Source organism: Stegodyphus dumicola, chromosome 4, assembly GCF_044657685.1.
Source record: "Stegodyphus dumicola isolate Sdum_Otavi_A_Nest chromosome 4, ASM4465768v1".
In the NCBI taxonomy this organism is placed as follows: Eukaryota; Metazoa; Arthropoda; class Arachnida; order Araneae; family Eresidae; genus Stegodyphus; species Stegodyphus dumicola.
In genome coordinates this window covers 225,327,738-225,349,455 of record NC_140771.1, presented here as the reverse complement: position 1 = coordinate 225,349,455, position 21,718 = coordinate 225,327,738, and the positions used below count along the sequence as shown (strand labels likewise).

At 28.2% G+C, this 21,718-nt stretch overlaps 1 protein-coding gene across 2 annotated transcripts; it reads right to left on the bottom strand.

The window, feature by feature from the left end:
• Positions 1-1,421: 1,421 nt before the first annotated feature.
• Positions 1,422-21,350, bottom strand: Rab27 (RAS oncogene family member Rab27). Of its 2 annotated transcripts, XM_085816042.1 has the most exons (6): positions 21,118-21,350; positions 20,558-20,736; positions 15,051-15,136; positions 12,754-12,981; positions 11,198-11,382; positions 1,422-3,749 (listed from the first exon to the last, which is right to left on the bottom strand). In XM_085816042.1, coding segments are annotated over exons 2-6 (672 nt in total). In that variant the 5' UTR covers positions 20,729-20,736; positions 21,118-21,350; the 3' UTR covers positions 1,422-3,747. The 2 variants fall into 2 exon arrangements, with proteins under 2 accessions (XP_085672168.1, XP_035207384.1); XM_035351493.2 differs by having other exon boundaries at positions 1,422-11,382; positions 21,118-21,349.
• Positions 21,351-21,718: the final 368 nt, after the last annotated feature.

The following is a 21,718-nucleotide window of genomic DNA, read 5'->3' as shown; positions in this document are numbered from 1 at the left end:
AAGGAAATCGTATAGCATCCGCATCAGATTTTTTTAATTTAGGAGATGCACATAACTGTATCCGCCAAAGGATGGGCTGCCTTGTGGTGGACGTTTTAAGGAAAACTGGTTTGTATCAATGTTATACATACGAAAAATATGAAAATGCCCATGTAATCAGCACTTTTGCTGGAATTCGAGCCCTGGATCAAACTACCACTTTACCGCTCTGCTGTTGGTGGGCCAAGATTCTGGTATTCTTGTAGTATACAATCTACCGCTTTTAATATCTCATTCTATAATCAACCAACTATAAATCATAAGACTTTCCCAATACTCAAACAAATGAATCGTGCTGAAGAATTTTGAAACTAAAGATTCTCCATAACATACAGAGCACCACACCGCAAACACTTCCCCATACAGAAGCACAATGGTGATCCGTTTAATAAAAGTAGTGATTACATTTTGGCCATGCTACATGACATTCATGGTGTATACGTGGATAAACAATTCATAAAAAAAGCCAGTTTAAGAGCCACTACTTTTGTTTTATAAAACTGAAACAATTTAACGGAATTATTTATGTATTCTTAATTACCCGGATTTGTTTTTATATTGTTACGTGTGGGCTCGTAATGGATTGAATGTGTACAGAACCGATGACAGCTTGATAAAATGTATTTTCTCAAACCAAACACTTTACAGTTCTAGAACTTTCAACAAAAGTACCCGTACAGCTCTTTTCAGTAGGGCAGAGCATAATCATTAGTTACCACTTCAAACTACTAATAACATTAAACATAATGCACTGGCACATTTAAAGAGCGAAACTCCCAGGGAGATCTCTGAGCATAACTATGAACTAAAAACTGAGAATTGATTTTCTTGATATTTGTATATAATCCCGTCCCCAATGGCAGAGAAATTTCCAGTACTTTCGGTTTATCGAAACCCTATACATATAAAGTTACATACAGGGCAGGAAATAGTTATAGTTTCACAGGAATTAGACAAATTACAGTTATACAGGGACTGGACCAAAATGTCGCGAAGTTTGGCAATTTCTCAGATGGTGCTTTCATGCCGATTTGGTGAGATAGCCATTTACCTCAATGTTAAATGGACCTTCCCATGTAACTTTATCTTTCCGTCTGAGCTTCTTGAAGTCTTTCATGTTACATTATACGAGTACATTGCATGTTTTACATTCTAACATACAGTTTGAACAATTTCAAAGAAAAGCACCTCATCAAGTTTATTTATTATTGCTGTTATTAATATAATGCAAATAATAATCCCTTGAATAACATGCAAGAGTGGCTGATGTTGATTAATGTATAATATGTCGACCTTGATTCATTTTTGGAATCAACATTTTTTTGGGGTTTGTGTTTGTGTTCATTTGTAAACATGAAATGATTAAGATCTATAACAAAACATCACAATGGCATATTTATTCATCAAAATGACAAAGGTCTCATACGAGGAATAAATGCATTCTGTTATAACCTGACATTTGGCAAACTATGTATTGCATTTTCTGAAATATAAATTACTCATAAGACACACGGAAAAGATGAATTTTACATTGCTTTACATTAAAAATACTTTAGGTTGATGTGGCTCTAGAAAAATAAAAAATATTATTTTTATCAAAAAATGAGATTGAATATCATTAAACATAAGCATATTTAATGATTACAAAAGAGCTGACTAGTACACAGATTTTTTTAAAGTTTAATATTTCACATAAGGAACTGTAAGCATAAAAAAAAAATTTCTATTCTTTAAAGCATTGAAATATTCAAAATACTAAATTATACAAAAATGAAAGAACTATATGTATAACTGAGATGAAATTCACCTGAAGTACAACATAAAAGGCAAGACTTGTTTCAATCTTTAGTAATGCAAATAAAACAAATTTATCCAAATACATTAAATATATAGCACCAGTTTTAAATATTGGACATCTTTTTCTCCCTTTTACATTTATAAAAATGTAATGCAATAAAAAACAGCAAATATAAAATTTTTTTGTGTAATACACAACTTTCCTTTTCAAAACTAAAATGTCGACTAGAATTATTAAAAAAAAGGGGTGCTTTAAAAACAAAACTGTTTAAATACTCTTGGAATCTGGAACTATTTTTTTAAATTTAAAGAACCAAGTACTTTAGTTCTTACATTCTGATTTTCAACAACATTAAAAACATTTATAAAACATGATAAAAGCAAATAAAATGAGTTACATCACTTTTACTCTTTTGATGGCACCAAGATCCTATTACAGGTAAGCATCTTTAAAAAATGTTATATATAACAGACCCTATTTAATTTTTTTTTAAGAAAAAGAATTTACTGTCTACATGTCAATCATACTTCTGAGTACAGAAAAAACAAGCAATAAAATAATAATATTCTCATAGTATTACATAACTTACATATTACAATTTACTGCCTATTCATTTCAAATAAATTCCAAGGCTTATTTTATTATAAATACAATCATAATGCCATAAATTCACAACATACATATCAGAATTAGAAATTGGCAACCAGATATTACACATGGTTGTCTAAATACAAAAGGCCAATATAAAAGTCAAAATAACAGCATTTCATTCTAATCCGTATGACAGGAAGAACATAAGAAAAATCCAGTTTGACAACGGATATTGGACAATTATCATTTCAACAGCAATACGGCCTTTGTGCTTACTAATTACACTTTTACAGAGAAATTAATCATTTTTTGGAGAATAGTACATATAAAGACTACAGATTTTTACACAAAATAAGAATTAGATCACATATATAAATCAACACATCATAATTTTATTTTTTAAATATTTAAGATTTTGATATTGTTTTGCTAACTTTTTACTGACAAGTCAAAAAAGCTTTTCAAGAAGCATTTTTTAATAAATAAGAATATTTAAAAAATTTCATGGCAGGTGCCAAATTGACTAGTATATTATATTCTTAGTTACTTATTTTTACTGATCTATTTGAATTATATATATTTGTGATAGTGAAGATATATTAAATGATATAAACTAAACAAATCCTAATTTTAATACTTTTCACAATTTGTATTATTTAATTTTTAATAAAGAAATTATTAAATAATCTCTCTTAATAAAATTTTATCAGGTAACTTGAAGCTGAATATTAGATACAAATTATAAGAAAGAAAAAATTAAACTGACTGACATCATTAGAAACTCATTCCCTCTCTTACATAATTATGTATAAATAATAGGAAGTTTAAAAGTACATTATTACTTTTTATTCTTTTGTAAAAATTGCAGATTATCAAATACATGTAAACAGCAGATACCTATGTATATTGCTATATCAGAAAAAGTACAATGAATTGCTATGTAGCGTGCCAGCATAAATAGTTAATAAATTAAAAAATAATTCAGAAAAAATATTTTCAGATTGAAATTTGAAATAAATAATACATCTTAATAGTTATTTTGTGCTAATTCTAGCAATGCAGAATTATTATTCATAAAATACAATTATTCTGCAATTTCTTATTTTATGAGTGTTTTTTCAATAATAGCTGAGAAAAATTTTATTAAATAATGTATATGGATGTATGAGTGCACGTGTATGTACATACATATTACAAAAAATCTTATATATATACACACATATATATATGAAACATAAATTTTAAAAATCCAATATTGGTTTTATTTTTATTTCCACTACTTTTCATGTATTGTAATGATTACACAATTTTTTCTTTGTCTCTGGAAGTAGCAAATTCATTTATGTAAGTAACTTATATATATAAATTTTTATATAACATTATATAAGAATATATTATATTCTTATAACATATCTAATTTTATACAAAACAGCTAAATATTATATCCAACAATCTATTTTTGAAAAATATTTTATACTTAGTAATTTTTCATATAAAAATTTCTGCATTTTAATTTTAGCATTTGCAAATGTAAAAAACAAGCCTTGTGCAGACAATGTTTATAAATAGCATATTAGAGATTTGCTTGATAGATATTGATTGATTTGCTTCAAAATATGAACTAGCATAATTAAAATTAATTAATTTTAGAAAATTTAATTCACTTTTTATGCCAAAAATATGCCTTGAAAGTGGGCATTTCAATAAATTTTTAAACCTGGGGGAAAAGTGCTTACTTAACAGATTTGCCTTATACAGGCATTTTGATAAATACATATATTTTACAAAAACAATCACATTTATAATCACATTATATTTTTATTATTACAATCACTTTTATAAGCCATATATTTGAGATAAATGGAAAAAAATGTGCAAAATATCTGTGTCAGAAAAATTTACTCTACATATATAATTTTTCTTTCAATAAATATACTCCACATTAACCAATATCTCCTTCCCCCCTCAAAAAGAAAATTTAAATGCTTACTTAAAAGTAAAGCTCAGAACAATAAATAGAGAAAGACAACTTCAGACATGCTCATATAATATATGCACCACGATTTTTAGGAAGGAATAATGATGGATTGAATATGTTTCATTTTGGAGAAAAAAAGTATTTCGAACAACAGTAACAACAACAAACAGGGGAGGGGGGGGGAAACTATTAATTTAGCAGATAAGGTAATGTACAACAAGAACTGTTTTTGTAAATAGATTAAACAGTATGAATGTGTGCAGTTTGTAATGATAAAAAATTTCTTTCAGATTGCCTTTAAAATTCACTATTAAAATCTACTGCTGAATTTATACGCTTCCTGCTATTTTAAAGAAAGGAAACTACTCAGAGCCATATAAGAATTTTGAATTTGATGTATGACATATTTACTGGTAGCATTATTATTATTTTTTTCTTCTTTACACATGGTTTGCCCTTCAATGCATAATATTTACTGGTAGCATTATTATTATTTTTTTTTTCTTCTTTACACGTGGTTTGCCCTTCAATGCATAATAATGGGCTTTCAGTGTAAAAATGTTTTGGAGTGGAGGTTTTTTTTTTTTTTTTTTTTTTTCCTTTCTTGAGGGGAAGAAAAACTCCTTCCATGCAAGTTATTTAATGCAGAAATTGAATGACTTGTGTAATCTCCACATCTGGAATTGAGGATAACAAATGCAAGCTTTAACAAGAATATTTAGTTCTTTTCCAACACACATTATACTACATTCTAACTTAATATTAACTCACTATAAGGATATCTATTTTGAGATATATTTATTGTAAATTATTTATATAAATACATTTATAAACCAAATTAAATGACATACACTGCATGGAAAATTTGTTTAAAACATTGTGGTTTTTATGATTTTCATTTTTTTACTATCATAAACATTTGATTAATAAAAAACATAGTTTGTGTTGCTTCTTTAACTTAAACATTATTTATAAGAAAACAAAGATTTAAAGGCTTAGATTAAATAAAGATTTTTCAAAAAAAAAAAAAAAAAATTTGTCAGGGGGGGGGGAATGAACTTATATTTAATAATTTAGAAACAGTTCTAATAATATTAGTAAATTAGCTTTCTATATACTAATTCTACACACTATCAGCTTTCCAACCTATCATTGCCTTATATTATCAAAAATTTCCATTAGGTAGTGAGGTCATTCTACAAGTCCCATGCCCAGGATAATTGTATGTAAATGATATGATTGAACCCTGTGATTAGTATGGTATTAATTGTACAAAGAACGTACAATTTAGAATGTGTAATGCACATTTAATTAAATACTACATAGAATTGTACTCAGTTGAAGAGTTTTTCAGCACTGCAACTTTAATACATCTAAAGAAGATTACAAAACAATACTGTTTCTCCTATTAAAGGGTACTGCAGAAACAATACAAGACATTTACCCAATTCAATTGCCCCTTTTAACTAAAAACATTTAGATAGCTTCTGAAAAAAAAAAAGAGAAAGAAAGAGAGATCTCATTGCACAAGTTAATATAATGCCAGGGTGTTGAAAATAAATAGCAGACGAGACTTTAAGATGAAAAACTGCCAAATCTCCCAAAGCAATTTTTTCACCCATAATCATCTGGAAAACTATCATGTGAACAATTTTTTTTAGTCATACGGTTACATGATGAGGATTTTAATGGCCCTTTCTATGCAACATATAATAAATTTACACCCTAAAGAGTATCTTTTTCTCTTCAGCCAGCACAAATCTCTGAGGTAATTTTCTATACTTAAGTGAATGCATGAAAGTAATCACATTACCTGAATTTAATTAACATTATCTGAATTTTAATTTGATTGGGGAATGAGATAAAAGGTCTAATCCTGGTAGTAAGTTATTTTAAATATAATGAACCTTTGAGGCATTACAGCTTTCAGATGGAAATTTATTTATGAAAATCCTTATGCAACAATATTCTATTTGGGACAGATATTTTTCAATAAGAAACAATAAAATGTTTGATAGAGTAATCATTTCATTTTTGCACAAATTATATCAGAATAATTACAAATAATAGCTGTATGAAAAAAAAATTGTATTGAAAATCCAGCTTATATATGGTTGATTCATAACAAATGAAAATAGATTTCTACTATCTGAATTTTAGTATAATATTATAAACTTTTAAATATTAAGATTGTTGGCCTCAGATTTACTTTGTATATTAACCCGTCAGCACACGCGCTGGGTTAAAATCCACCCCACGTGTAGTCTTTTCTTAGAAAATAAGGGAAGGTCGTACGTGACCTTTCTAGTACTTTATGTACCTTTCAAGATCAAGGTTAGGAAGGGGTCGTCCAGAGGAATTTTTCTCGTGTCCTTGGGATTTTGTGTTTTCGGGGAAGGAATGTGCAATGGGATTATAACTACCCTGCTCGTGTACTAACGTTTCACTTCTAGAGAGACATTCATTGAGAAGAGCGCGTACGAGCGAGAACAGTAACGATTGCAGATTCTTCTCGCTAGTGTTGAAACTCATAGCAAAATGAAAGATTCCGATTCTGAGTGCGATAATATTTCTGAAAGTGCTCCCGAAACTGATTCTGACCCAGTAATACGATGATTCACATGATTTAGGGAGCATATCTTCTTTGACAGCGGATGTTTTTTACGTTTGAAAAGATGGAACAATTTGAAGTAAAAGATTACCCTCAAAAAATGTTCGGACACGGCCGCACAATATAGTAACACATCTACCTGGTGTCAGGAAAAGCTTTAGAAATTTGAAAAATCCAACTGAATGTTTATTGAAAATTTTTTATGAAGAAATAATGGAAGAGTAAGTGAAATCAACAAACATTTACATTTCATCAATAAGAAACAAATTCTCCAGAGAACGTGATGCACAAGAGACAAATGTAGCTGAATTGAAGGTGTTGTTTATCCTATTATATTACACTGGAGTGCTGAGAGCAGCACTTTTCAAAACAAAGATTTGTGGTCAGCTGACAGAAGTGGAATAACTGTTTTTCAAATAACAATGTCTATCAACCGATTCCACTTTCTGTTGAGGTGTCTTAGGTTTGATGACATAAATTTATGAGCAGACCGAAAGATGACAGCTAGACTTGCACTTGTTAGAAATTTTTTGAAATATTTGTCAAAAACATATTAAAAATATATTCTTTATCTGAATATTGTACTATAGACAAAACATTCGAATCCTTTCAAGAAAGGTGTCAATTCAGGCAATATATAAAAAGTAAGCTCTCAAGAGATGAAATAAAAACTTTTGCTTTGTGTGGTTCTCACACATTTTACACATAGAACCTAGAAATTTATGCAGGTCAGCAGCCTGTCGGACTATATAGACAATGAAATGTGGCATTGGATGTTGTACAAAGACTATTGCACCCATAAGTGGCACTGAAGGAAATATAACTATGGGCAATTGGTACATGAGCATTCCCTTGGCCAATGAATTATTGAAAAAGCACAAATTGACATGATTTGGGACACCTCGAAAAGATAAGCCTGAAATTCCAGAAGAATTTCTGCCAAATAAAACAGGCTTCTGTTCTCTTCGCATTTTGGGTTTAGAGGTAAAGAATTAACTCTTTCTTCATATGTTCCAAAAAAGAGTAAATCGTTTCTTGTCCATGCATGAGGATAATCAAATCGATCCGTTGTCTAAAGAGCAGCTCAAGCTCGAAATGATAACGTTTTGCAACTCTACAAGGTGTATGTTTATACTGTTGATGAGTTACGTGGAACTTAGTCTGTTTCAAGAAAATGCTGCCGCTGGCCTCTAACGGTATTTTTCGGACTAATGAACATTGCAGGTATAAATGCTTTTATTATTCATCGATCAAATAACGACCAAGTGAATATGAACCAAAGAGCTATTCTCAAAGATTTAGAATTAGAGCTTGTAAAAGAGCATGTCCTAAAAAAGGCTGCAATTCTATCTCTCTCAAAAGAACTCAAAATTGGAGTAAAAAGGTTGGCAGGAATAGAAGATGTCGCAGACTTTCACCCTAAGAAATGTTTCTTAAAAATATGTTGTCACACTATGTGAGGATTGTTCAAAATGAGATTATTTAAATAATTAAAACGGAAACCTATGTGTTATTTATATTTTTTAATATTCGTATTTAGAATCTATTCTTTGATATGAATAATTGTATGACATTATATTGAGTTTTAAGGGAAAAAACTAGTAAGAATGCAGCCTTTTCATATTCCTCTAGTGCTTTACCAAAACACTCTTTATAATAAACACTTATGCTTAAAAAACATGTACATAATGAAAACTGATTTTTCTAATATAAGAAATCACATATGTATCTTATATAAGTTAATAATTTTGCATAAATTTCGATTTTTATGGCTTAGTTTAGGTAACCAGTATGGAAATGTTTGTATAACTTAAAGTAAGATTATCTCGAATTAAAACTGGAAAAAAGGTTTAGCAAAATTCAAAAAGCTATTATTCATTTATAAATTCATTTAAAACAAAGAAAATGCATTTATTTATACATTGGGGAGTGAACTCCGAAAAACAACCACTGGGGTAAAATTTGTCCCACGCATGCATGTACTAACGTAGCGCAGTTATGCACGTGTGCTGAAGGGTTAAGTTGTGCTATGCCTGTGATCTTTTATACTCCATGTATAATTATGCAAACATAAGCCTGCTTAAAAGTTATTTTTTTTAATTATAATTTGGTTTAACTATGTTAACAAAACTGTCTGGAATTTTATTCATATCTCATTATCATACAATTAAGACAAAAATAGTTACCGAAACAATGCAATAAATTATGGCTACAAAATTTAACATGTAAGAAAATAAAAGTAAACTGGCTGGTACTACATTAAAATTTAAAAGTATGCAAATGGAAAATGAACAAACTTTTTTACACCAAGCATGCAATTTCCAAACAGTTTTAAAGAGCTGTTTAATATTTTAATTCCTATTGAATAAGTAAGGATTATTTTTTGTTAATTTTATGAAGTGACATCGATTGCTATTGATATTATTTCTATTGCTAGTTTAAATTTCTATTCAGATTAGGGTTATTTTCAAAAATTCATTAATTACTATATTATTGGATATGGTATATGATTAAATGTAATATAAACATTATGCATATTTTTTGCACTACATAATGTGAAAAATTCAGATGATACTCAATACTGAAAGTCATATAAATAACTGGTTTTACTGAAAAATTAAATACAAACTTCAAAGAATTGTTTCAAAAGAAAAAACAAGCACAAGTTCTATCCATGTTTTAAAAATCAAAAATAAAATTTACAAAATTATTTTACTAAAACAGCAGATTTAAAATAAAATCTATGCACAATGAAAGATTAAAATAAAAGATAAATAAATTTTTATTGTGCAATATTTAATAATTCATATTTTTATAAATTATTCCTTTAAAAATTTAAACTGTAAATTTTAACATTACTAAATTACAGATCATATATCCAATTTTATAACATAGTTTTTATAAAACGAGTATTTTTAGATTTTTAGAACATGGTAATTCTGTGGTAAGTTTAAAAATATCATTCATTGAATGGCATTATTGATAGAATTTTGATTACTCAAAGTCCAATAATCTGAAATTTTCTATTGATGGAATTATGTATGGTTATTATTATTTAAATTAACAAGTAATTTATGATTTCAGCCTTTATTATAACTTCTCTTTTTTTGTTTCGTAACCAAAATGCAAATCAATTAGATAGTATTTAAGCTAAGATTTTTAGACTGTAAGACAGAAAGTGTTTCTGCCTTTTGCTGGCACATTACGTTATTTTGGTCAGCTCTGAAATTATTTGGCTTAACATTATTTGGCTACAACATTATTGCTGCCGATATTTTAATTTGATACACTGGTTAGAAGTTCTGAGCCAGCTTAGATTTAAATTTAATTGTGTAGTCTTTGACTACTATGTTTTAAACTGGAATCTGACTGTTACTTTAGCACCATTGGCACAAGTTCTGGTTGACATAGTTAGCACAAAAAGTGCATTTATTTTCAAAGTTTAAATAAAAACATTTATTTTAAACCATTGCAAGTGTTTGTACTTACTTTCAGGCATGGTGATAATTCACTTTGTGTCTGTTAGAATTTGGACTATTTAACTTTTGCAAGATACAGGAAAACCCTCTGATTAAGTTCAGAGTACATTTTTTTATTAACACAAATTTTCAATTACTCAAAATGTAAGTATATAATATTTATTAACAGTGTTAGGTACTTAATATATTTTAATTTCATATAATTACTTTTGAGATTATAAATTTATTTTCTCAAGAACAAACACACAAACAATTTGATAAAATTAAAAATCTAAAAAAAATCACTATTTAAATAAATGCATAAATATCAATTTTGCTTTTAAATTTTGAGCAACTTATTCATGAGAATTTATCAGAAGTTTATTAAATGCACATTTATACCATTGAACTTTATACACAGTTTTTGTTATCAGTATTAAAAATATATAGATATGTAAAAAGGTCACAATAAAAAATATAGATCTTTTTTTTTTCTGTTCATTTATTGTAATCAAATATAAACAAATAATCATTATGTCTGTGTATCTGGAATATGATTGTATATTTCTTTCATAATAGTTTAAAAACATGAAGCATACTAGTCTTGTACACACAATAAAAATGATAAACCACACACACAAAAAAAAAAAAAAAAAAAAAAAAAAAAAAAAAAACAGTACACAAATTTAACATTTTGACTAGATTTCAATGTCAGCACCTACAAGATTTTGGCTGAGAACAAAAACCCTTTTCTTCCAGCTGCATCCCAGGAGCTCCACGTCTTCGCCCAGGTAGTGTACTTCCATCAACAGTTTTCTGTATTCTTAGCATGACCATGTCCAACAATGTATCAAATGCTTTAGTGACATTCTGACCAGTTACTGCACTTGTTTCAAAATAAGGAAGCCTATAAACAAATGCAAAATTACCAAGAATCTAGAGATTTAAAACTGTTCTTTCTTACCTAAAAAAGATCTATTTCAATAAAGAGAAACAGTAAATAAAGCAAGGGAAGGAGGAGGGGAGACACTTAAAATGAAAACAGAAAATACTGTGTTTATTTAAATTTAATTTTTGTCATCCTGTATCGCTGATATATAACATTTCCATGATACTTAGGAAGAAAAAATGTGATAAATTTACAAATATGGCTTTGTAAGTTCCATGCTAATGGCAAAATTCCATTTTGATGTAAAGTGTTGACAGCTTCTTCTTTATAAAAAGTATGTATTTTCCATCGAATTTGAATGTGTTTGCACAAAATCTGTGGAGGTATATCATGATGAATTTACTGATGTCATACGATCTTTTGAAGATAACTTATATATATACTTAAGACTTTTGACAATAAATAAAAAAAATAATGCTACTTCATTTTGATGATTAATCATTTCATCTTAAAACCAAACAGAATTTCATGGTAAATTAGTAATTGACCTCTTGAAGAAAATTAAGCATCTAAATCTGCATGAATATGTATATAAATTTGTATTCTTAACTATATAATAAGTATAATGAACACTTTGCTAGAAGTTTCATTAAAGAAATCCCCCCCCAAAATAAATTAAAAAAAAATATAAAAGCTTTCTGATTTTATATTATGCCCAAAGGGGTGTTTTTTAAAGTTTTGTGTGACCTTTATTTATTAAATATTATGTTCTTTGCACTTAAACCGTAAAATTCAGTTCGAAAGCAATATCACAAAATATTTGAAAGAGCATATCTTTAGAATTTCCGATACACAGTCTCGTGCGCTAAATTTCTTTTCCCTCCCCTACAATGTTGCCATTGCTCATTTTCAAATCATTAAGTTTCTTAATCAAAAACTCATAAATGCTTTATAAAATATGAAATAGATAATAAAACAAATTCCAAATTCTGGCTTCCAGATGCCAATATTCAGGTGAAGACGTACGTTATTCAAAATTTGATGGCTCTAGGTACAGTTGTTTTATCACAATACATACATTTATGCAGATTCTTCATTACTTAATTTATAAATAAATAATTTATAAAACAGCAAAAATTTAATACTTTTATGCCATGCACAACTTATAGCTCATACAGCAGTTTATCTTTCACATGTTTCTAATTCTTTTACATGTAATTTTTTATAAATAATACAAACCCCTAAATGAAAAAATGAAAAAAAAAGTTTTAATTTAATTTACTGCAGATAAAAGATGTATAAGATAAATGACAAGTAAAATTTATTTACTTGTTAATTTGACTAGCAATACTTTGCAATTATTTATTAGGGGAAAAAAACATGTCTTACCCATATTTATCTATTTCTTCTCTAATTTGCTCTTCTTTCATGAATCTCATATCTTCCAAGTCTGCTTTATTTCCACAAATTACAATGTCAGGATTGTCACAATAGGCATGAGTCTTTAATTGCTCCAGCCAGTTACGAATGTTAAGAAATGATTGTTCATTTGTGAGATCAAAAAGAACAATGAAACCCATGGCATCTCGATAAAATGCAGTTGTAAGGCTTCTAAACCTTTAAAATAATAATAATAATAATATTAATAATAATAATAATAATAATAATAATAATAAATATTTCACATACAAAAGAATTGCAGTGTTACATAAACGTAATTTTAACTCAACACATAGTTTTGCAGCTATTTTTTTAAAACTATCTCATCTAGAATTGTGCAACATCAATATTTTAGAGCAAAATTAATACTGGATTGTCTCCAAATGTTCTACACAGTGTTTTGCATTTAATTTTAATATACTATATACTTCCTTTATATAATAGGAAATTCCTGATTAATTTCTTTCTCATCTTCACCACAAAGTTTCCCCACACAGTACACCTCCATACAGCAATAGCACTTTTAATTTAAATGTTTTTATCAATAACCACTATATACTGAAACTAATATGAACTGTGAAAAGTTCTAAAAGTCAAACAATCCACAATACTTGCAGAGACATCAATGTCTTGCTTCAGTTTCTCTGTTTGACCATTTACTTAAAAGTTATTATGTTTAAACAGTTCTTTATTTCTGAGATTCAGTTCCAAGACATGCATTCAGAAGATGCAGTACAACAAACTAGTAATTTTTTTATTTAGCTTTCAAATTTGCTAATTGCAGTTGCATTCCATGTTATGAAGGGCTGGCATACCTGCCAACCTATAAATATTTAAAAAAAGGGGAGGTTCTGTGAAAACTGGGAGGTTTTCATGCTGCACAGTGATGATGCCACTTCAAAAGAATTCCAAACTGACTTTAATTTAATTTATAATGTATGATTTAGCTTACTGCATCATTTATAATGTGATTCTGCTGTAAAATATATTAATATTTTATTAGAAAGTCTAAATTTTATGCTGTTTGGCTAATTTGATTTCGTAATTTTCTTACCCTTTTACACTGCGAAAATTCTGAATAGCAAAGGAAATTTTTATATATCCAAGTACTTTTAACAGCAATGAAAATAAAATCAATAAATAATACTATCATGTGGATGTACATAGTATTGAACCATTCATAAAACAAAAATAAGTGAAACAAAGTGAAATTAAATAGAAATTTTAAATGATTTAACATTGGGTGAATTTTCAGAAAATGTGCTACAAATGTCTACAATAAATTACAATGATTCAGATTAAATAAAATTTAATAAGAAAAATCATACCAAAAATCACTATGGGCCAGGAAGTATAATTTGCATAATTTAAGTTTCATTAACTGAATAATTTCATTTATTATTATTACTGAGAAATATTTTCCTTAGTAAAAGCTTTTAATTAAGGTTAAAAATTAAAACTGGGAGATACGGTGATCTGCCAGAAGACTACAAGATGTGAGCAAAAACTGCGAGTCTTCCAAGAAAAAATGAAAAAGTTGGCAGCTTTGTCAGGGAAATATCCTTTAACAAGTCTAATAATCTCCTAACACCTTCACTGGAAAAAGACACTCACTGTATTTACTCACTGTATTTATTTGTAAGAAATAAATCTTCAGTATGCTTCATTAAGATATTTATGTTGTGCCATCCAATTGTCAATCTTAAAATCTCTTCATTAAAAATTGCTAACTTCATTACACCTTTGATGGCAATAAAAAAATTCTTTAATAATTTGATTACACTATTCAGCAAGCTAATTACAATAAATGAAGAATTCCTTGTTTCTATTTACAAATAAACAGGATATCTTTTGATAACATTCAATTACTATCACATTAAAAACAGGGAACATGGTGTATACATTTATTGTTTCATGAAACTCTAATTCAATAGCATTAAATGAGAATGTATTTCACATTTATCAATTTATTTCATAAATTTTAAAGAAAAAAGAGGGAAAACTCATACTGCCATAAAACAGAAAATCAATTGAAAAAGATTAAAATTATTCACAACCTAAAATGTAAAATAGCTCATAAAACAAAACTGCTCATCATGTATTAAGTATAATATGATATAGTATGTAAAATGTAGGAGTTTATAATTAAAAAAAATTGAGACCAGGAAAAACAGAAATTAAATAGGAAGGGGCTCACACTTTTTGACTAGACAAAAATTGCAAGGTACACAAAATTTCATTTGTACCTTTCTTGTCCAGCAGTGTCCCATAACTGAAGATGAACTCTTTGACTTCTTCCAGCAATACCTTCAGAATGCTGTGAACGATATACCTAGAAAAGAAATTAAAAAAATTCAGATGAAATAATATTGAGCTGTATTATTTAACCTCATTAAAATATTTAATATAAAATAGTATTAAGACATCTGTCTTTATTTTTTTGCAAGTAACATAAAGCTGTACAAAAATAAACATTTTTACATCAAGAAAATAAAAGAAGGCCTTCTTAAAAACATCAAATCTAATACAGAATTTTTAACCTTCCAGCATGTGCGCTTGGCAATTTTACATAATCGCGCGCACGTGGTATTTTTTACGACATCTCTTATTTTACCGTTTTGGGCCGAAAAATGACAGAAATGAGTGAATATTGATAATGAATTTGTTAAAGCATAAAATATTAACCTTATTATTGCAAAATACAAATGATATCACATTCAGATGATAGTAAATTATTTTTAAATGCTTATATTAGTCAGGTGGAAAAGTAATGATGTATTCTATTATAGAAATTTAAAAATTTATTATTTAATAATTATATTTTAAAATCCAAGATAGTTTTAATAGTCATCTGTCCTGTCCTGCTGATTTATCATCGAATTGAAGACAACTTGTCAGAAATAAAAATCTCTTGTAGCTCATCACAGCTCTTGTTATTTCAATTTCAGTGCCATCACTTAAGAACAATACTTTTCTATTTACATGGTGTCCTTTTTTTATTCCTATGATATATAACAATCCAGAGTATGCCATCATTTCCACTCAGGTAACAGTGCATTCGCTATCTCTTGAGTATTTTGCCTTTTAGTAAAATTATACATTTATTTGTACATTTCAAAATTTCATCAAGCGTATTTATATCAACTATTTTAAAAAATGTTCCTATTTCATCCTTTATATCCTTAGCATGGTATTTTAGGCCATGTAACGCTCACAATATTCATCTTATTAGTTTTTTAGCAGTTTGCATACTTCTGCTTTTGCCACTCAGAAGATTTATACTTACTAACGTAGAATATATCATCATCCTTCCATTTTCCTATATCATTATTACTATCATCATCTGAAATATATTGTTCAGATTTACTGCTGATATTTATTTATCTCTATATTTTCCTCACTCAGATCGCTATTATTCTTGCATCCAAAGGTTCCCTTGCCTTCTTTTTCTTCATCAGATAATTTTTGAAGAATGCGAGCACATATTTTCTTGCTATGAAAACCAATATAGAAATTATAGAGTCGAATTTATACAAATTAAAATAATACACGTCAATTAATAACACAAAATATTTAACATAAAAAATACTTTCCGAAATTTCACCCACGACCACGTGCGTCGAGAAGCTGCTACGTAGCGCAAAAGCCCAGTAAAAAAACAAAAAAAGTCATATAAATTTCTGAAAGGAGGAATAAAAATGACATTCAGCTGTCTTAGCTGCGATATGCGAGAAGTGGACAATAAAAACCAAATTTGTCGTAAATTTTGTGCATAGTGCACGTGCTGGAAGGTTAAATAAAGAATTTTCTTCTAATTTATTTAGAAATTTAAATTCTAAAATATTATATATATTTTTTAAAATATGAATTATAGCCTGCATAATTTTGAAAAAAAAAAAAAAAACAGAAAGAAGATTATTTCAAAGCTTTTCCTTTGTTTTTGTTAAGGATCTTGGAGTAGGTGGGTAAATAATTTATAACAGCTATGCACTGAATGGTTTAGCTATTGTAAATAATTATTATTATTATGTTATATATTATTAAATTAACATAGCATTTCTCTCCTAGATTTACATTCAAAATGCCTGTTGTTTAAAAAATTATGCACTTTCAAAAACTCTGGAAATTCCAAAATGATATTAATGGCAAATTGTTTCAATGGATGGCACTTTTAGAATGTTACAAGTAATTTACCACTGAAATTTCAGTTGCATTTTATACCTTTTAGCTTTTAAAACCCACTGTTTCATGCAGCAGTTTTTCATAGAATGAACCTTTATGATCAAATATTACTTTACAGCTCACTTTTACATAAATGTAATTGAATCTTCCCAAATGTTTGTGAACCTTGCAAGATGATTTTTCCACTTAGTTATCTGATTTTGAAAAACTGGAAATGCATAAGAAATGATATTTCCTTACGATAAATTTGACTGCAACGCCAGTTTTCTCACACACTTTGCTAGTGACTGCAACATTTTATTTTTGACTTTGACCATTTTGTCTGATATCAGAAGAGAAAAGCAACTACTTCATTTCCCATGGTGAATGCTTCCAGTTTCTTGAAAATTACCACATTTTTAAGTTTACTAACATTGTTGAAGGTCTCTTTAAATGCTTAAACAAATGTTTCATAAGAATGCAATGTGGAATTGTGTTTCATAAGAATACATTCAATCATAAAAATCTGTTCTCACTGGGAAAACTCATATCCATTTTGCATCAAACAAATAGTTAGCCATTTTGGAATTTCAACAGCTTTTGAAAGTTTAATATGCAAATGTTTTTATCATTAGGTTTTCCTTTCAAAAAATCTTGAAATTGGAGCCCCCCCCCAAAAAAAATCCTTTTTGTAGATTTAAGTGCTATTTTTGTACAAAGACTGATTAATATATTTATTGCAAATCTCGTGAGGATTATTAGCCTCCTAAAAGAAGTGACACCTTTATGCATCAGAATCTGCATTTACCATATTTTCCGGCGTATATCATGCACTTTTAATACAAAAAATAAGATCACAATTTACAGATATGTGTTATATGCCAGGTATAAAAATGATAGATTTAAAAATAAGAAATGAATATAAAAAAATTACATTTCTATATGTACCTAAATGATGTTCATTTAATTGAAATGACATACTTTATGAACTTAATGTACTGTTTTTGCAGACAAGAGTGATAACTTACTTGTCAGTCTAAATAGGGTTTAAAGGATAAAAAGTGAGATTTATACAGTACAAAACCTTACAAGATAATCCCAGCATCTTAATTTAGGTAAAGCATAACAAATACTACATTATCTTTGGTGGGATATGCTACCATATTATAAGCATTAGCAACTTACTTGCTCTCCTGCTTCAGATATACTGGAACATTTTTATCAGTCTCTTTTACTTTAAATATCTAACTTTATTAATATAATTTAATACAACTGCTCTTTCATTTTTATAGACTATGGTAAGAGGTTTAAAACCTTTCAACATAATTATTAATATAATATATTTCAAATCAATACCTTACTAGAATTTTACATTACACAAATACATAAATTTTTCAATGACTTAATTACTTTTTTTTTATCACATTCAATTTTTTTCCTTTTTAATATTCTTCATGTTCTTTAAAAAAATTAATTTTACTTTTTGATTTTCTTCCTCCTCTTCATCTTTTTTAATATGTGCAAGAAACTAAATTTTGCTTTTGTACACTTTTAACTATTTTTTTATTTTTAATCATTTATATATATGATATGAATCGTTATTTGAACATGAGCATATGAGTTATCTGCCAGGTAGGAGAGGTGCTTTCACGGAGGACTTCTGAGAGAAACTAGCTTGTATCCATGTTACGAATGGGAAAAACCTCAGATGTGCTAATGCAGCCAACCCATTCACCAGGGCTACAATTTGGATTGAATTACCTGTTTTCGGTATTAGTAATGACTGAGTTCCAAGTGGGCCTGTAATACATAAATGAATTATGCTTGTTTAATTTATTCTTGTTTTTCTGATCCAGCTGTCTATTCCAGGAAAGCACCAAGCTTCATCTTGCTACCACTTATTAAATAAAAGATCATCACAACTTAAGAGGTCCTTAAAACTATGACATGAATTAACTGTGAAAATAGAAACCCACAGGCAAGTAAAACTTCAACTTAATTTTATTTTCTATCTCACATTTTGTTAATTTAAAATAATTCAAAATAAAATATATGTCCTTTGCAGCAAATAGTTAAAACATACAATTCAATTGGACACAATATAAATATTTCTTATTAAGGCCACCATAATTTGTGTCAGCCAACTTAAATCATATTTCTTACTGATAACCCATTTTACTAACATTTTCTGGGCACAAGGAAACTGCAGTAGCCATTTACACAGGCAAACATCTATCTGTCATAAATCCTATGGATACAATTCTTTTTCTCAATTTATACTACACAGCTATTCAATCAAATCTGCATAAATCTCTGGAATGAGCAACTGCATGATGAAATAAGGCATAAAGGAAAAAACTGAATTAAACTTTTAAATGTTAGCTTAACTCAAATGAAATGTCACATGCTTGCTAATTATCCATGTTTCATCTAAATAGATTATATATTATATGTTATTTTGACCTTGTCCCTTACTTCTCTTTAATATAAAAATTTCCACATCATATTGTTTGGATTTTTCAATCAAAATTTTGTGATGGTTTTGGCAGAATTTGAGTCGAAAACCTGTTTTACAAAGAAATTTCCTGAGAGTATCAGTTTTCTAAGAAAACTTAATTATTTCCATCGTCACAGAGAGTAAGTTCACAAGCATTACAATGCTTTTATTAGCATTATTTACAAGAATCTGAATAACAGAAAGATCAAAATTATCCAATATAGCATTTTGCTCATCAGAATATATCTAGGGTAAATAACTGATCAAAAGTCCAGGCTTCTTTTTTTTTTTTATATTTACTACTATTCCGAGACACTTGATTTAAATTAATTTCTGCCTTTGACATATGATTCAGATACACAGCTGTTAATAAGAACAAAGAAAGAAGATTACAGAAATATTTTGCATATTCTCCTATTATTTTCTAAAAAGCACCCAGAAGTTTTCTCATTTACTTTGATGCTGCTTAATAAATTTAAGAACTCAAACTACCAAAGCTAAATAAATTACATTCCACACAATTAAAAATTATTTTAATGTATATTTAAATTCTTTCAGACTTATGACAGAGATTTCTAGATATGCTTTAATGTTATTTTTAAGGATAAGAAACTTTACTGATAAAATAGGTAGACCATCCATGAAAGATCTGAAAGAAGCAGTGTTTTTTATTTTGCAATGAAATTTAATTTTTTGCTATAAAGTCAGAAAATGAACATAACCTACCAAAATTTTGAAATCACTATTTAAGAAGTCAAACATCTGGTAAATTAATTTTATTTTTGACCCACCTGTCTTACTGCAATTAAAAAGATGCTATGATACTTACAAACATTTTCAGAACTAAGAATTTATTAAATGTGTTAGCAATAACGATTATATTGCCAAAAAAGAAATAGCTTTTTTTATTGATAATACACATTAACAGATTTCAATAACTTCTGATATTACTTAACTTTGGAAACAAACCTTTCAAGAGCAAACAATACACAACTAATTTTTAAAATCTCAATTGCTGGTAATGATCACTTATATCAAGTACCCATGATTTACCCCCCCCCAAAAAAAAAAAAAAAAAAAAGAAACTTCACTTACAACTCTTTTTTCGCTGAAGTCAATTCCAACGGTTGATATAAACTTCTTGTTAAAGACTCCACTAGTGTATTGGCACAATACACTAGTTTTGCCAACTCCTGAATCACCAAGTGCTAAAAACTTGATCAGGTAATCATAATCTGGTGTAACACTGCTATTCACATTGCTCATAACTAGAACTATGAGAAAATAAAGGAAAATATGTGTTAAAAAGTTTAATTTACTGTTACATTGCAAGCATGAAAGCTGAAAATCCTTCAGTTAAATAGATTCATATAGAATTACAATAACTGATTATTATTTTAAAACATAATAAAATAGTAACTCCTTTTACATATGTTAGTTCAAATTCTCTTAAATTTTAAAATTGAACTGGGAAACCAGATGACAATACATCGCAATTAAAACCATAATTTTAATATGAGAATATTGTTATAAAACTAAAATCTTGGCTGGAAGCGATCCAACCATTATCATTAATTCGTCAGACAAATATGGCAGGAAATTAAGCTGATTACATACAAGCACTAAATACTAAAAAGAAAGTGATTTGTACTTACATCCGGTAGCAGATTTCACAGCAGGAAGGCGTAATAATGTATTAGAAATAAATTATGTACTTTAATAATTCAAGTTCACGTAAAATTCAAATTGCACTTGCCATAAATGCATCATTTTAATAAGTATTTACCAAGATGTGTAATAGAAACGCTCAATTTCGAAAACACTGCTACCAACATTCGTGAAGCAACAGATGACGAGAGCCACGGAGTATCAGCGGCACAACAGGTGGAAACTATTAAAAAAAAATAGAAGGGGAATTAAAATTCATATTTGATACTGATAGGTGCTGCCCTCTAGTGTAACTGATATTATTCAAACGAACAAGATCAAAGACAACTTATATTGTCCTATAAGTTGGCCTTGACAAGATTAACAGCTAGTATTTTGTTCAATGTCCAAACAAAATTACATTTAATTTTTTTTTAAGCGAATAATATATTATTTTATAAATTTCAAATGTATCGTAGCTCCTATAACTCTGATTAAATTTCATAAATTATACCCAATAAATTTCAAATCACGTAAACTATCGCTATTAAATATTTTAAAGAACCGAATAGTTGTAACTACAAAAAATGATGCATAATATTAAAAATA

Excerpts from the sequence above, each read along its gene's own strand:
- Rab27 (XM_035351493.2), bottom strand. The coding sequence starts at position 20,728 with ATGAGCAATGTGAATAGCAGTGTTACACCAGATTATGATTACCTGATC. Across the intron at positions 15,137-20,557 it reads ACTTCAGCGAAAAAAGAGTT|GTATATCGTTCACAGCATTC; the intron begins GTAAGTGAAGTT and ends TTTCTTTTCTAG. Across the intron at positions 12,982-15,050 it reads GACACTGCTGGACAAGAAAG|GTTTAGAAGCCTTACAACTG; the intron begins GTACAAATGAAA and ends ATTATTTTAAAG.